At 42.0% G+C, this 16,929-nt stretch overlaps 1 protein-coding gene across 2 annotated transcripts in view; it reads left to right on the top strand.

Moving 5' to 3' along the window:
- LOC106608974 (E3 ubiquitin/ISG15 ligase TRIM25) overlaps positions 1 to 16,027 on the top strand; it is a 39,062-nt gene extending 23,035 nt beyond the window's left edge. For both annotated transcript variants that reach the window (XM_014207255.2, XM_014207257.2), the window contains exon 9: positions 12,088 to 16,027. In XM_014207255.2, coding sequence (XP_014062730.2) covers positions 12,088 to 12,269 — 182 coding nt within the window. In that variant the 3' untranslated portion in view covers positions 12,270 to 16,027. The remainder of the gene's footprint in view (positions 1 to 12,087) is intronic.
- The last annotated feature ends 902 nt before the right edge of the window (positions 16,028 to 16,929 follow it).

Raw genomic sequence — 16,929 nt, 5'->3', positions numbered from 1 at the left:
ACTGGTACTTTAGACATTTTTATATATATTTTTTTTTAATGTAATCAAACATACTTGGTTACACACGTGTCCTTCAAACAAATTTGCAATAATGGAAATAAGCTGAACAATTTACAAATGGCATTCGTGTTCGTTTTACATCCCAGGTGTAGATGATTAGATTTCACTTTCACCATAGCTTGTGCATGTCGTGATAGTCTTTGAAGCTGTCCCTCTGCCAGGAAACAAAGTGAACTGGCATTTCGGACAGAAGATCTGGCATTTCACCCCCCATGTTTTTTGTAATGTTTGCACTTTTGGCTTTTGGCGTGTGTTGAATAGTGGCACTCACCTTGCGTGGGGGGTCTTGTGATGGTTGAGGTTGCTTTGGGCCCCCAATTCAGCCATTTCCAACACCAGTTTCTCTCGGAAGGCCAACAGGGAGAGAGGGCTTTGACCTTTTACTTTGGCAATCTGCTTGTGGAGAATGAAGGAATTTGTCGCGATGTCCACAAAGTGGTTAAAAAAAAGTATTGTACCACTTCCCGGTCTTGTGGAGGACCTGGTAGTAGCCATCAGCTAGGTCGCCACCCCCCATGCTGGCATTATAGTCCTTCACAGAAACAGCAATGGGGACATTCTTCCTCACCCATGCCCCATTGGCATGTTTCACCCTCCTTGAGACATGGTCGTTATTGAATGCCTTATGCTGTGTGGTGAGCATGGTTACTTCCCTAGTGTCCCTCCATTTCACAAAAAGCAGCTTGTTAGTCCTGATCCAATGTATGGACCCCCTCTCCGCTTTGTTTATCATGTCGTTTACCTTAGAATCTGTTTCCCCGAGACCGTTAGGACGAATGCTACAAGCCCCTACTTGTTTTTTCAAGAGGTCTAGTATAAAAATTGTCCACAAAGAGCTTGTTACCCACTGCCAAGTAAGGAGAAGTCCATCAGCTGCATGACAGTCATAACTAAGGCCCTTTCTAGTGGGTGTGATTGCCTTGCCTTCATAGATTAAAAAGTTCCACGTGTAGGCAGAGGCTGAATCGGCTAGCACAAAGAGCTTGCTGGGGAGGGGTGGCTCTCAAACGTCATCATCCAAATCCTCTGCATCCATATCCTGATGAAAAAAATCTAGGGATATATTGTTGTAAGACACACAGAATTACAGTTGACTAAATTTACAAAATTACATTACTATCAAGTAAAAACACCAAGCCTAAACTATCTGTACAGTGACTTACATAGGTGTGAAGCACACACACAATGCAAACAGTAACACTTTGGAGGCAGAGGTGAGAACCACAAACATGCACCCCCTTTTTCTTTAACCTGTCTGGGCTAGGGGGCAGTATTTTCACGGCCGGATAAAAAACGTACCCGATTTAAACTGGTTACTACTAGATTTGGATAGAAAACACTCTAAAGTTTCTAAAACTGTTTGAATGGTGTCTGTGAGTATAACAGAACTCATATGGCAGGCAAAAACCTGAGAAGATTCCATGCAGGAAGTGGCCTGTCTGACAATTTGTAGTCCTTCTGTTGCATCTCTATCGAAATTACAGCATCTGTGCTGTTACGTGACACTTTAAGGCTTCCATTGGCTCTCTAAAGCGTTCAGAAAGCAGAATGACGCGTCTCCTCTCTCTGGGCAAAGTACAGCAGCAGAGTTTGTAAGTGGTCTGCCTGGGGACAGTGAGACTGGAGATGCACATTCATGAGACCTCACCATTTTTTTCTTTCACTCTTTGAATGAATACAACGTTGTCCGGTTGGAATATTATCGCTATTTTATGAGAAAAATAGCATAAAAATTGATTTTAAACAGCGTTTGACATGCTTCTAAGTACGGTAAAGAATATTTTGACATTTTTGGTCACGAAATGCGCTCGCACGTTACCCTTCGGATAGTGATCTGAACGCACGAACAAAACGGAGGTATTTGGATATAACTATGGATTATTTGGAACCAAAACAACATTTGTTGTTGAAGTAGAAGTCCTGGGAGTGCATTCTGACGAAGAACGGCAAAGGTAAACCAATTTTTCTAATAGTAATTCTGAGTTTAGGTTGCCCCAAACTTGGTGGGTGTCAAATTAGCTAGCCGTGATGGCTGAGCTATGTACTCAGAATATTGCAAAATGTGCTTTCGCCGAAAAGCTATTTTAAAATCTGACATAGCATTTGCATAAAGGAGTTCTGTATCTTGTCAACATTTATCATGAGTAATTTAGTAAATTCACCGGACGTTTTCGGTGGGTATGCTAGTTCTGAACATCACATGCTAATGTAAAAAGCTGTTTTTTGATATAAATATGAACTTGATTGAACAAAACATGCATGTATTGTATAACAATGTCCTAGGAGTGTCATCTGATGAAGATCATCAAAGGTTAGTGCTGCATTTAGCTGTGGTTTGGGTTTTTCTGACATATATGCTTGCTTTGAAAATGGCTGTGTGATTATTTTTGGCTGGGTACTCTTCTGACATAATCTAATGTTTTGCTTTCGCTGTAAAGCCTTTTTGAAATCGGACAACGTGGTTGGATTAACGAGAGTCTTATCTTTCAAATGGTGTAAAATAGTCATATGTTTGAGAAATTGAAGTTATAGCATTTTTAGGTATTTGTATTTCGCGCCACGCGATTCCACTGGCTGTTGAATAGAGTGGGACGCTAACGTCCCACCTAGCCCAGAGAGGTTAACGAGTCCGACGGGAAGGATATACTGCTTTCTCGGGAATGGGCACAAATCCCTGTCATTTGCGTGAAGAAAAGACTGAGAAAAAGAGGGCAGAGGTTGGGCTGCCTTCTGAGAATTCGTAGGCAAGTGAGTAAACTCCCACTGCCATCTGTTCTATTGGCCAACGTGCAATCATTGGAAAATAAAATGGATGACCTACGATCAAGATTATACTACCAACGGGACAGTAACTGTCATATCTTATGTTTCACCGAGTCATGGCTGAACGACGACACGGATAATATACAGCTGGCGGGATTTTACATGCACCAGCAGGACAGAGAAGCTACCTCTGGTAAGACGAGGGGCGGGGGTGTGTGTCTATTTGTCAATAACAGCTGGTGCGTGATGTCTAATATTGAAGAAGTCTAAAGGTATTTTTCGCCTGAGGTAGAGTACCTTATGATAAGCTGTAGACCACACTATCTACCGAGAGTTTATCTATTTTATTTGTAGCTGTCTATTTACCACCACAAACCGATGCTGGCACTAAGAGTGCACTCAACCATCTGTATAAGGCCAGAAGCAAATAAGAAAATGCTCACCCAGAAGCGGCGCTCCTAGTGGCGGGGGACTTTAACCTTTTTAGGTATAGGGGGCAGTATTTTCACTTTCGGATGAAAAGCGTGCCCAGAGTAAACTGCCTAATACTCGGGCCCAGAGTCAAATATTTGCGTATTATTAGTAGATTTGGATAGAAAACACTCTGAAGTTTCTAGAACTGTTTGAATGATGTCTGTGAGTATAACAGAACTCACATGGCAGGCAAAAACCTGAGAAAAATCCAACCAGGAAGTGGGAAATCTGATGCTTGTCTTCAAGTCATTGCCTATCTAACACAGTGACTTAGGGTTCATTTTGCACTTCCTAAGGCTTCCACTAGATGTCAACAGTCTTTAGAACCTTGTTTCAGGCTTTTGCAGTGAACAGAGAGCGAACAAGAAGGCCGGGAAGTTGGTGACTCAGAAAATGACATGAGTTCAGTGGCGCGCATTCACGTGATGAGGTAGCTGTGTTCCATAACATTTTAAGACATTGGCATCGTCCGGTTGGAATATTATTGAAGTTATGTTAAAAAGGCCCTAAAGATGATGCTATACATCGTTTGACATGTTTCTACGAACGTAAATATAACTTTTTTGGACTTTTCGTCATGAAATTTTCAGTGCGCTTCCTACATTTGGAGTAGCTTACTGAACTCGCAAACAACAAGGAGGTATTTGGACATAAATTATGGACTTTATCGAACAAAACAACATTTATTGTGGACCTGGGATTCCTGAGAGTGCATTCTGATGAAGATCATCAAAGGTAAGTGAATTTTTATAATGCTATTTATGATTTTAGATGACTCCAAAATGGAGGGTATCTGTATTGCCTAATGTTTTTTTCTGAGCGCCGTACTCAGATTATTGCAAAGTGTGCTTTCCCCGTGAAGCTTTTTTGAAATCTGTCACAGCGGTTGCATTAAGGAGATGTTTATCTATAATTCTTTGAATAACAGTTTAATATTTTATCAACGTTTATGATGAGTATTTTTGTAAATTGTTGTGCTCATTCACCGGAAGTTTTGGAGGCAAAATATTTTCTTAACATCACGCGCCAATGTAAAATGGGTTTTTTGGATATAAATATGAACTTTATCGAACAAAACATACATGTATTGTGTAACATTGAGTCCTAGGAGTGTCATCTGATGAAGATCGTCAAAGGTTAGAGCTTAATTTTAGCTGCATTTCTGTTTTTTGTGACGCCTCTCCTGCTTGGAAAATGGCTTCATGGTTTTTCTTGTTTAGGCTCTGTCCTAACAATCTAACTTTATGCTTTCGCCGTAAAGCCTTTTTGAAATAGGACAATGTGGTTGGATTAAGGAGAAGTGTATCTTTAAAATGGTGTAAAATAGTTCTATGTTTGAGAAATTTGAATTATGAGATTTTGTTGTTTTGAATTTGCCGCCCTGATATTTCACTGGCTGTTGATAGTGTGTACCGCGGGCGTCCCACGTAGCCCAGAGAAGTTAATGCAGAGAAACTTAAATCCGTTTTACCTAATTCCTACCTGCGTTTCGCATGCAACCAGAGGATAAAAAAAAAACTCTAGACCACCTTTACTCCACACACAGAGATGCATGCAAGGCTTTACCGCCCTCCATTTGGAAAATCTGACCATAATTCTATCCTCCTGATTCCTGCTTACAAGCAAAAACTAAAGCAGGAAGTACCAGTGACTCGCTCAATACGGAAGTGGTCAGATGACGCGGATGCTACGCTACAGGACTGTTTTGCTAGCTCAGACTGGAATATGTTCCGGGATTCATCAAATGGCATTGAGGAGTATACCACCTCAGTCATTGGCTTCATCAATAAGTGCATCGACGACATCCCCACAGTGACCGTACATACATATCCCAACCAGAAGCCATGGATTACAGGCAAACATCTGCATCGAGCTAAAGGCTAGAGCTGCCGCTTTCAAGGAGAGGGACACTAATCCGGACGCTTAGAAGAGATCCCGCTATGCCCTCAGACAAACCATCAAACAAGCAAAGCATCAATACAGGATTAAGATTGAATCCTACTACATCGGCTCTGATGCTCGTTGGATGTCGCAGGGCTTGAAAACTATTACGGACTACAAAGGGAAACCTCAGCCGCGAACTGCCCAGTGACGCGGGCCTACCAGACAAGCAAAATGCCTTTTATGCTCGCTTCGAGGCAAGCAACACTGAAGCATGCATGAGAGCACCAGCTGTTCTGGACGACTTTGTGATAACGCTCTCGGTAGCCAATGTGAGCAAGACCTTTAAACAGGTCAACATTCACAAAGCTGCGGGGCCAGACGGATTACCAGGACGTATACTCAAGGCATGCGCCGACCAACAGGCAAGTTCATTGACATTTTCAACCTCTCCCTGACCGAGTCTGTAAAACCTACATGTTTCAAGCAGACCACCATAGTCCCTGTGCCCACGGAAGTGAAGGTAACCTGCCTAAATGATTACCGCCCTGTAGCACTCCCGTCGGTAGCTATGAAGTGCTTTGAAAGGCTGGTCATGGCTCACATCAACAGCATTCTCCCACATACCCTAGACCCACTCCAATTTGCATACCGGCCCAACAGATCCACAGATGACGCAATTGCACTTCATACTGCCCTTTCCCACCTGGACAAAAGGAACACCTATGTGAGATTTCTGTTCATTGACCACAGCTCTCCGTTCAACACTATAGTGCCCACAAAGCTCATCACTAAGGACCCTGGGACTAAACACCTCCCTCTGCAACTGGATCCTGGACTTCCTGATGGGCCGCCCCCAGGTGGTAAGGGTAGGCAACACATCTGCAACGCTGATCCTCAACATTGGGGCCCATCGGGTTTGTGCCTAGTCCCCTCCTGTACTCCCTATTCACCCACGACTGCGTGGCCAAACACGACTCCAACACCATCATTAAGTTTGCTGACGACACAACAGTGGTAGGCCTGATTACCGACAACGATGAGACAGCATATAGGGAGGAGGTCAGAGACAACAACCTCTCCCTCAATGTGAGCAAGACAAAGGAGCTGATCATGGACTACAAGAAAAGGCGGGCCGAACAGGCCCCCATTAACATCGACGGGGCTGTAGTGGAGCGGGTCGAGAGTTTCAAGTTCCTTGGTGTCCACATCACCAACGAACTATCATGGTCCAAACATACCAAGACAGTCGTGAAGAGGGCACGACAAAACCTTTTCCCCGTCAGGAGACTGAAAAGATTTGGCATGGGTCCCCAGATCCTCAAAAGGTTCTACAGCTGCACCATCGAGAGCATCCTGACCGGTTGCATCACTGTCTGGTAGTAACTGCTCACTGGGGCCAAGCTTTCTGCCATCCAGGATCTTTATACTAGGCGGTGTCAGAGGAAAGCCACTTAAAATTGTCAGTCTCCAGTCACCCAAGTTATAGACTGTTTTCTCTACTCCCGCACGGCATGCAGTACCGGAGTGCCAAGTCTAGGACAAAAAGGCTCCTTAACCTGTTGGGGGTAGGGGGCAGTATTGACACGGCCGGATAAAAAACGTACCCGATTTAATCTGGTTACTACTCCTGCCTAGTAACTAGAATATGCATATAATTATTGGTTTTGGATAGAAAACACCCTAAAGTTTCTAAAACTGTTTGAATGGTGACTGTGAGTATAACAGAACTCATATGGCAGGCAAAAACCTGAGAAGATTCCTTACAGGAAGTGCCCTCTCTGACAAGATCTTGTTCTTCTTGTCTCTGTTTATTGAAGACTGAGGATCTTTGCTGTAACGTGACACTTCCTACGGCTCCCATAGGCTCTCAGAGCCCGGGAAAAAGCTGAATGATATCGAGGCAGCCCCAGGCTGAAACACATTATCGCTTTTGGCAAGTGGCCGATCAGAGGACAATGGGCTTAGGCGCGTGCACGAGTCGACCCCATGCTTTATTTTCTTTCATCTTTTTACCTAAACGCAGATTCCCGGTCGGAATATTATCGCTTTTTTTACGAGAAAAATGCCATAAAAATGGATTTTAAACAGCGGTTGACATGCTTCAAAGTACGGTAATGGAATGTTTAGACATTTTTTGTCACGAAATGCGTCGTGCTCGTCACCCTTCTTTACCCTTTCGGATAGTGTCTTGAACGCACCAACAAAACGCCGCTGTTTGGATATAACTACGGATTATTTGGGACCAAACCAACATTTGTTATTGAAGTAGAAGTCCTGGGAGTGCATTCTGACGAAGAACACCAAAGGTAATAACATTTTTCTTATAGTAAATCTGACTTTGGTGAGTGCTAAACTTGCTGGGTGTCTAAATAGCTAGCCCTGTGATGCCGGGCTATCTACTTAGAATATTGCAAAATGTGCTTTCACCGAAAAGCTATTTTAAAATCGGACATATCGAGTGCATAGAGGAGTTCTGTATCTATAATTCTTAAAATAATTGTTATGCTTTATTTAGTAAATTTTTTGGAAATTCACCGGAAGTTTGCGGGGGGTATGCTAGTTCTGAACGTCACATGCTAATGTAAAAAGCTGGTTTTTGATATAAATATGAACTTGATTGAACAAAACATGCATGTATTGTATAACATAATGTCCTAGGTGTGTCATCTGATGAAGATCATCAAAGGTTAGTGCTGCATTTAGCTGTCTTCTGGGTTTTTGTGACATTATATGCTAGCTTGAAAAATGGGTGTCTGATTATTTCTGGCTGGGTACTCTGCTGACATAATCTAATGTTTTTCTTTCGTTGTAAAGCCTTTTTGAAATCGGACAGTGTGGTTAGATTAACGAGAGTCTTGTCTTTAAAATGGTGTAAAATAGTCATATGTTTGAGAAATTGAAGTAATAGCATTTCTAAGGTATTTGAATAACGCGCCACAGGATTCCACTGGCTGTTACGTAGGTGGGACGATTTCGTCCCGCCGACCCTAGAGAGGTTAACAGCTTCTACCCCCAAGCCATAAGACTGCTGAACAATTAATCAAATGGCCACCGGATTATTTACATTGACCCCCCTCCCCCATTTGTTTTTTACACTGCTTCTATTCGCTGTTTATTATCAGTGCATCATCACTTCACCCCTACCTACAAATGTACAAATTGCCTCGACTAACCTGTACATTGAGTCAGTACCGGTACCCCCTGTATATAGCCTCGTTATTGTTATTATTTTTTACTGTAGTTTTATTGGTTAATATTTTTTTTAACCAACAGTGCCGTTCAGGAAAGAGTTAAGGGCTTGTAAGTAAGCATTTCACGGTAAGGTCTACACATGATGTATTCGGCACATGTGACAAATAGTTTGTTTAGTGGACTCTCCAAAGTTACAAGGATGTAACTTAGAAAAGCAAACAGTGAACTAATATTAAACACAGACTAACTATTTTGGAATTATATAACTTTGAAATTTCTTGTTACATAGGCCTATATAAACTAAATCCAAAGCACAAAAAGCAGACAACTTATAAAAAACGAAATGCATATAGTACATTAGCTAAACTCAGCAAAAAAAGAAACGTCCCTTTTTCAGGACCTTGTCTTTCAAAGATAATTCGTAAAAATCCAAATAACTTCACAGATCTTCATTGTAAAGGGTTTAAACACTGTTTCCCATGCTTGTACAATGAGCCATAAACAATTAATGAACATGCACGTGTGGAACGGTCGTTAAGACACTAACAGCTTACAGACGGTAACCAATTAAGGTCACATTATGAAAACGTAACTTAGGACACTAAAGAGGTCTTTCTACTGACTCTGAAAAACACCAAAAGAAAGATGCCCAGGGTCCCTGCTCATCTGCATGAATGTGCCTTGGGCATGCTGCAAGGAGGCATAAGGACTGCAGATGTGGCCAGGGCAATAAATTGCAATGTCCGTACTATGAGACGCCTAAGACAGCGCTACAGGGAAACAGGACGGACAGCTGATCATCCTCCCAGTGGCAGACCATGTGTAACAACACCTGCACAGGATCGGTACATCTGAACATCACACCTGCAGGACAAGCACAGGATGGCAACAACAACTGCCCGAGTTACACCAGGAACGCACAATCCCTCCATCAGTGCTCAGACTGTCCACAATAGGCTGAGAGAGGCCTACAAGCCCTCATTCCAGCCTGTTCTAAGGCAGGTCCTCACCAGACATCACCGGCAACAACGTCGCCTATGGGCACAAACCCACCGTCGCTGGACCAGACAGGACTGGCAAAAAGTGCTCTTCACTGACGAGTCGCGGTTTTGTCTCACCAGGGGTGATGGTCGGATTTGTGTTTATTGTGGATCCGCGTTGATCGTCGAAGGAATGAGCGTTACACCGAGACCTGTAGTCTGGAGCGAGATCGATTTAGAGGTGGAGGGTCCGTCGTGGTCTGGGGCGGTGTGTCACAGCATCATTGGACTGAGCTTGTTGTCATTGCTTGCAATCTCAACACTGTGCGTTACAGGGAAGACATCCTCCTCCCTCATGTGGTACACTTCCTGCAGGCTCATCCTGACATCACCCTTCAGCATGACAATGCCACCAGCCATACTGCTCGTTCTATGTGTGATTTCCTGCAAGACAGGAATGTCAGTGTTCTGCCATGGCCAACGAAGAGCCCGGATCTCAATCCCATTGAGCACGTCTGGGACCTGTTGGATCGGTGGGTGAGGGCTAGGGCCATTCCCCCCCAGAAATGTTCGGGAACAGGCAGGTGCCTTGGTGGAAGAGTAGGGAAACATCTCACAGCAAGAACAGGCAAATCTGGTGCAGTCCATGAGGAAGAGATGCACTGCAGTAATTAATGCAGCTGGTGGCCACACCAGATACTGACTTACTTTTGATTTTGACCCCCCCCTTGTTCAGGGACACATTATTCCATTTCTGTTAGTCACATGTCTGTGGAACTTGTTCAGTTTGTCTCAGTTGTTGAATATTGTTATGTTCATGCAAATATTTACAAATGTTAAGTTTGCTTTAAATAAACGCAGTTGACAGTGAGAGGACATTTCTTTTTTTGCTGAGTTTATATAAAGTCATAAATAATTTACTTACAGATCTAAAAGTGGATCCAATCCTTCTAGAAAGCAATCATCGGCCGAGTCGAAATCCTCGATGTCCAAATCGCTCCCGTTTTATTCAGCTTCTATGTCGGTATACTTATTCATAGCTGCTGCCTTTTTAGGTTCGTGTTCGATATTCTTAGTTTCCCTTTTCTTTCTCCTTGAGAAGCCATCTTTTATGCTAAAGCGATGAAATCTGTTTACAATGTAATTTAGCGTGCTCAGTGCGTCTCGTCTTTGAACCAGGTAGCAATAGTTCGCATTACGCATAAAAGGTTCTAGGTCTTGCTTTGTCCCACCCAGGTAAACTGCATATCATTAGCTACAAGACTGTCAAGGTGCCATTGTAGCCAATCCCTTGTCTAATGGATGCCTACAGCGCGTAAGCAGGCAACATCATATTTTTGATGCGCAAAGATATCGTCACTCAGTGACATTCAATGTTGCTATTAAGTCATACATCAGATAACATTGGCAATAGGCTAGATACCCCCCATGTAGTTATAGCTCAAACACAAACCTTATTGAAGCTTACATTGTAAGATGTTTGGGGAAAACATTGTGTAAAATATATACATTTTGACTCTCGGGGCTGGTGATCAAAAACAGTAGGTCACAGGCAGACAAATAAGATATCCTCATGATCTGTGGAGTCCCGGCTTTCGGTGTGTATCAACGTATTCTGTGTTTATTTCGTTTATGCTTCACTAAGCTACCCGGAATGTAGATAGCAGCCATCTTGAAATGAGGTCATCAGCTGGGCCTGACCTTATAAATTAGTATGCCCATATATTGTAGTAAGTCGCATGAAAGATTTGAAGGCACCGATCAATAGCCAAGATACACAGCTTTCCGCAGACACCCGGCTTTTGCAGATAGGGCTACCGTTCTAATACCAGACTGCATTGAATAAAAAAATTGAATAGGTTCCCCAAATATGTTTTTAGTTAGCAAGGTAACATGACTGAACAACATTGTTTGTTATCAAACCAATAATTAACAGTCTGGGATTAGTATAAAATGGCCCATGACATGGTTTGGGAAATAATATAAAAATTGTGCAGGAAGAAGAAAAAGGCTCATTATTTTGCCGTTTGAGCTAGAGCAAGCAGTTTCCTTTGCTGTAAGCTGAAAGCCTGTCGCGAAGCTGTTTTTCCTCTGGCACTGCTGCATGACAGCGAACTTGCAAAGCCTATACTCAGACTGGCCTGTGCTCTTGGTTATACCAGGGATGAAATTATATACAATATCAACTTTGCATTGCTTTGCTCCAATATATCAAATGTACAAATGTAAGAACAGATCATGGTCTCCATCCCCGCCCGTCAAATATTTAACTAAACAGCGGACTTTATAAACATTTTTATAAAAGGCGCCAGCGGGTTCTTTAGATTGGTAGGGCTGAAAAAGTTGGTATTATCATATGAAACGGTACTACGGTATTTAAAAATGTTGGTATCATGACATTTTGGTACTGTGATACCGGTATACTGTGCAACACACACATTTGTTTCCCAGTGACGACAAATCGGCAAAGTATTGTTCTTCTCTTAAAGCTAGAATCTGTATTTGGTGAAACTGCCAAAGCCGTTTGGGATATTACAACAAAGAAGTTACTTGAAACAACAACAAAAAATGTTGCGATTGAACAGCAGAATATGTATTGCGAAATGTATTTAACGCTGCCGGACGCTGCTCTTCCGTTTCATCAACAAAATATAAACAAAAGGCATTGGGGGTGAACAGTGGCTCTGCTTCACCAAATGCAGATTCTAGTTTTAAAGGTTTTGTCTTCTACCAGGTCCTTCAGTCAGGGAAGAGCCGGACACTGGAGGAGAGGAGGAAGATGACGACGAGGAGGATGGCAGTGATGGAGATGAACAAGAGGACATGAGCGAGGAAGAGGAGGGTATACACGACCAGAACGAGTCAGCAGACGAACTCTACGGTGAGGAAGATGAAGAGGAGATTTATTCGGACTGATGAAATGACTATGGGGTGAATCGTCAAATCCATTCTTCCATTTAAGTCAAACTTTCTCTCATAGTCAAATATTGATGTCAGTGGCAGGCTATGTAAAAATTTTACTTTGAATTTAGGATTTTCCCAACCATTTTGGGAAACCTTTCAAATATTCTACATCTATACATCAATGTTTCGAAGGGGAGATGTTTATGGGTGCCTGGCACCATATATAGTGCACTACTTTTGACCAGGCTTTGGTCAAAAGTTGTACACTATTTAGGCCAGGGCTATTCAGCTATATTCTTACAGATGTAAAAAAGGTTAATTGCAGGGGGGGCGGACATTTTCCACGTGTGTTTATTCTAAGGAAGAACTGTTTAAAAAAACGAAAAGCACACACCAATAAAGTACTTGTTGCTAAAATGGATGTCGCTCAACCAATGTGATTAGAGGTGCAACCCAAAAATGTAATCATTGAAAAGGCACAATGTTCGCTCACCATTAAAAGCTTCTTAAAAGTAATTAGGTAATTTTTAAATCTGAAAACGAAGTATCTCAAAAAAGAACACAAAGATATGTCAAGTCAGGTAATGGCAAATTCCAGTCTGAAGGAAGTATGCTTTGAATTTATTTCCCTCAGTCATTTGGTGCATATTTTTGGTCACAATTCCTTCTAGCATGTACTCGTGGGCATCAGAGAGGGAAACAGAAGGCACGTACGTGTGCTTTGCTTTCAGAAATGGGGTCAAAAAGTATTTGTTCCCTTAAACCGTTCAAATGCTAGAGCCAAATTCATATAAAGAAAGAAGAATCCAAATGTCACATAGGTGCTAGAAACCATAGTGCTTGTCATTTTGGCACAGAATGTCGGATTTTCACAATTGATCAAAGGGGCCAGTCTAAATAAATAAACGGGCTGGATCTGGCTCGCAGGCCACCAGTTGAATAGCCCTGATTTAGGCAGTAGGGTGCCATTTGGGATGAAGACTATATTTTTGTAGTTCAAGATTATACTGTTATAGCTAAACACTGGGTTTCTAATTCTAACCTTAAACTGTTTTGTTTTTTGACCAAAGCACTTGTTCCTAACCTGACTGGTGTGCCAGATGGGTGGGGTTTGCAGTTTCAGATATACTCTATTGGTTCCATTAAATTAGGCAAACTCAATCAAGTACAGTATTTGAAATTATTTTAAAATGTTTTTTAGACCAAGGTCTGGATCCATAGTCATAAAACACCTCAGTGTAGGAGTTTTGCCTTTTTAGATCATAATTAATAAGTTAATATTGACAGGCGGAACCTGTTCTTAGATCTGAAATCCTACTCTGAGACGCTTTATGAATACAGGACCTGGTCTAGTATATAGTGCATTCGAGTAAGTATTCAGAGACCCCTCGACCTTTTCCATATTTTTGTTACGTTACAACCTTATTCTAAAATGTATTAAATTCGTTTTTTTCCCCCCTCATCAATTTACACAAAATACCCCATAATTATAAAGCAAAAACAAGTTTCTAGACATTTTAGGAAATGGATAAAAAAAACTGAAATCACATTTACTTAACTGAAATCACAGACCCTTAACTCGGTACTTTGTTGAAGCACCTATGGCAGCGATTACAGCCTCGAGTCTGCTTGGGTATTACGTTACAAGCTTGGCACACCTGTATTTGGGGAGTTTTTCCTAATTGTCTCTGCAAGGCCTCAAGCTCTGGCGTGTTGGATGGGGAGCGTCTCTATAGATGTTTGATCGGGTTCAAGTCAAGGCTCTGGCTGGGCCACTCAAGTACATTGAGACTTGTCCCGAAGCCACTCCTGCGTTGTCTTGGCTGTGTGCTTAGGGTCGTTGTCCTGTTGGAAGGTGAACTTTCGCCCCAGTCTGAGGTCCTGAGCGCTCTGGAGCAGGTTTTCATCAGGGATCTCTCTATACTTTGCTCTGTTCAGCTTTCCTTCGATCCTGACTAATCTCCCAGTCCCTGCCGATGGAAAAACATCCCCACAGCATGCCGCCACCACCACCATGCTTCACCGTAGGGAGGGTGCCAGGTTTCCTCCAGACGTGATGCTTGGCATTCAGGCCAAAGAATTCAATCTTTGGTTTCATAAGACCAGATAATATTTTTTCTCAGGGTCTGGGTGTCTTTTGGCAAACTCCAAGCGGACTGTCATGTGCGTTTTACTGAGGAGTGGCATCCGTCTGGCCACTCTACCATAAAGGCCAGATTGGTGGAGTGCTGCAGAGATTGTTGTCCTTCTGGAAGGTTCTCCCATCTCCACAGAGGAACGCTGGAGCTCTGTCAGAGTGACCATCGGGTTCTTGGTCACCTCCCTGACCAAGGCCCTTCTCCCCCGATTGCTCAGTTTGGCCGGTCAGCCAGCTCTTGGAAGGGTCTTGGTGGTTACAAACGTCTTCCATTTAAGAATGATGAAGGCCACTGTGTTCCAATTCCTTCGACCTAATGGTTTGGTTTTTGCTGACATGCACTTTTAACTGTGGCACCTTTATATTGACAGGTGTGTGGCTTTCCAAATCATGTCCAATCAATTGAATTTAGGTGGACTCCAATGAAGTTGTAGAAACATCAAGGATGATCAATGGAAACAGGATACACCTGAGCTCAATTTCGAGTCTAATAGCAAAGGGTCTGAATACTTATGTAAATAAGGTCGTCCTGTTTTTTATGTTTAATACAGTTGTATTAAAAATACATAATTTAACATTTTAGAATAAGGCTGTATAATGTAACAAAATGTGGAAAAAGTCAAGGGGTCTGAATACTTTCCAAATACTTTGAAAGCTACATTTTATTTTGTATTCTCTGGTTGAACGCATGATGCATTGTTATACTATGTTTATTATTTGAGTGCACTGGATAATTAATATTACATAATATAAATAATTAAAAGGTATTGCACTGACCTGCAGATATGAATTTCAAACCACAATGGTTTACAACTAATTTAGTGCATCTAGGTATCCTTGAGTCCAATATTTATAACCATAGGGGTTAGCAAGATGGCAAAAACAGATCTGGGACCAGGCTAGCATTTAGGTGTTGGTGTAACCAGACACGTGAGTGCATGTCTTGACTGAATTCTGACTTATGTGAATTTATACCAAAGATGGATTATAGAAAGAATCCAAAGGAGACTTGACAGACGGGTGGATGTGTAAAGCGTGGGTGTGTTCTTCAAAAGCTGTTCGCAATTTGTCAAATAAGTTGAGATAATATTTATCAATCTGTTTAATAATGCACAGTATAATGCAGTATATGTTTGTAATCATTTGCACACCCACGGTCCTATTCATTAGGCACCAAACAGAAGAAAACTGGGAAGCATGGACCAGAACTTGTCCAATAAGAAGCCCTCGTTCTCCTTTCCCGTTGCAAAAAGTTTTGAAATGGTGCGTACTAATGAATACGACCCATGTTTCATGACTTGCAGTTTGGAGAAACATTTGCAGGTCTACTTCTAATGACTGTAGCAATCGATAACTTGTGCTATTTCAGACATGTTTTGTATGGCTATCTATTTGCACAGTTCTGCAAATAACATGGTGGTACATCATGGCTTTTGTGTCTTGCATGGGATCTGTTTTTTCTTCACATTGTTACAAAAGTTGACAGTGAATGTTTGTAAATATCATTTGACAAAAATAGTATATTTTTCATGGATTTTCATACGGGTGATTTTGAGCAAATTAATTGTCGTTCTATCCAGCCAATCAATTCCGCATGAATGTTATAAAGATAAATAAATGCATTGTGCTGTTATTACATTTCATTGGCTTCTTTCAGACCACCAATGGTGACAATCCCGCAGGTGAAAAAGCCAGATGTGGAGGTCCTGTGCTGGCGAGGTTACACATGGTCTGTGGTTATGGGGGCCATTTGTACATTGGAATTCCAAATTCTCTAAAATGATGTTGGAGAAGGCATATGGTAGAGAAATTAACATTCAATTCTCTGCCAACAGCTCTGGTGGACATTCCTGCAGTCAGCATGCCAATTGCACGCTCCCTCAAAACATCTGTTGCATTGTGTTGTGTGAGAAAACTGCACATTTTAGGTTCCTTTTATTGTCCCTAGCACAAGGTGCACCTGTGTAATGATCATGCTGTTTAATCAGCTTCTTTGTATGCCACAGCTGTCAGGTGGATGGGTTATCTTGGCAAAGGATAAATGCTCACTAACAAGGATGTAAACTTTAAAATAAGTTTTTTGTGCTTATGGAAAACTTTTATTTCAGCTCATGAAACATGGGACCAGCACTACATGTTTATTTTTGTACAGTATGACTATAGCCTATAGGTAAAACATTTTATGAGTTTGACTAATATATGCAGCTAGGTTACTTGCTACATGAAATTGTTTATCATGTAGCAGTTACAGTAACTTATACTTGGACGTTTGGGGAACGTCAACTGTAAAGCGCTTCTTGGTGAGAGTGTGCGCATAGACCTGACCAAAAGTATGTGGACACCTGCTCATCAAACATCTCATTCCAAAATCATGGGCATTAATATGGAGTTGGTCCATGATGTTGGAACATTGAATGGAAGCAAGTCCCAGCAACAGCCACAAGCATTAGTGAGGTCGGGCACTGATGTTGGGCGATTAGGCGTGGCTCTCAGTCGGCGTTCCAATTCATCCCAAAGGTATTTGATGGGGTTGAG

This window comes from Salmo salar, chromosome ssa07 (genome assembly GCF_905237065.1).
Source record: "Salmo salar chromosome ssa07, Ssal_v3.1, whole genome shotgun sequence".
Taxonomy (NCBI): domain Eukaryota; kingdom Metazoa; phylum Chordata; class Actinopteri; order Salmoniformes; family Salmonidae; genus Salmo; species Salmo salar.
Note: the sequence above shows the minus strand (reverse complement) of the source record. Positions and strands in the feature narration are given on the sequence as shown.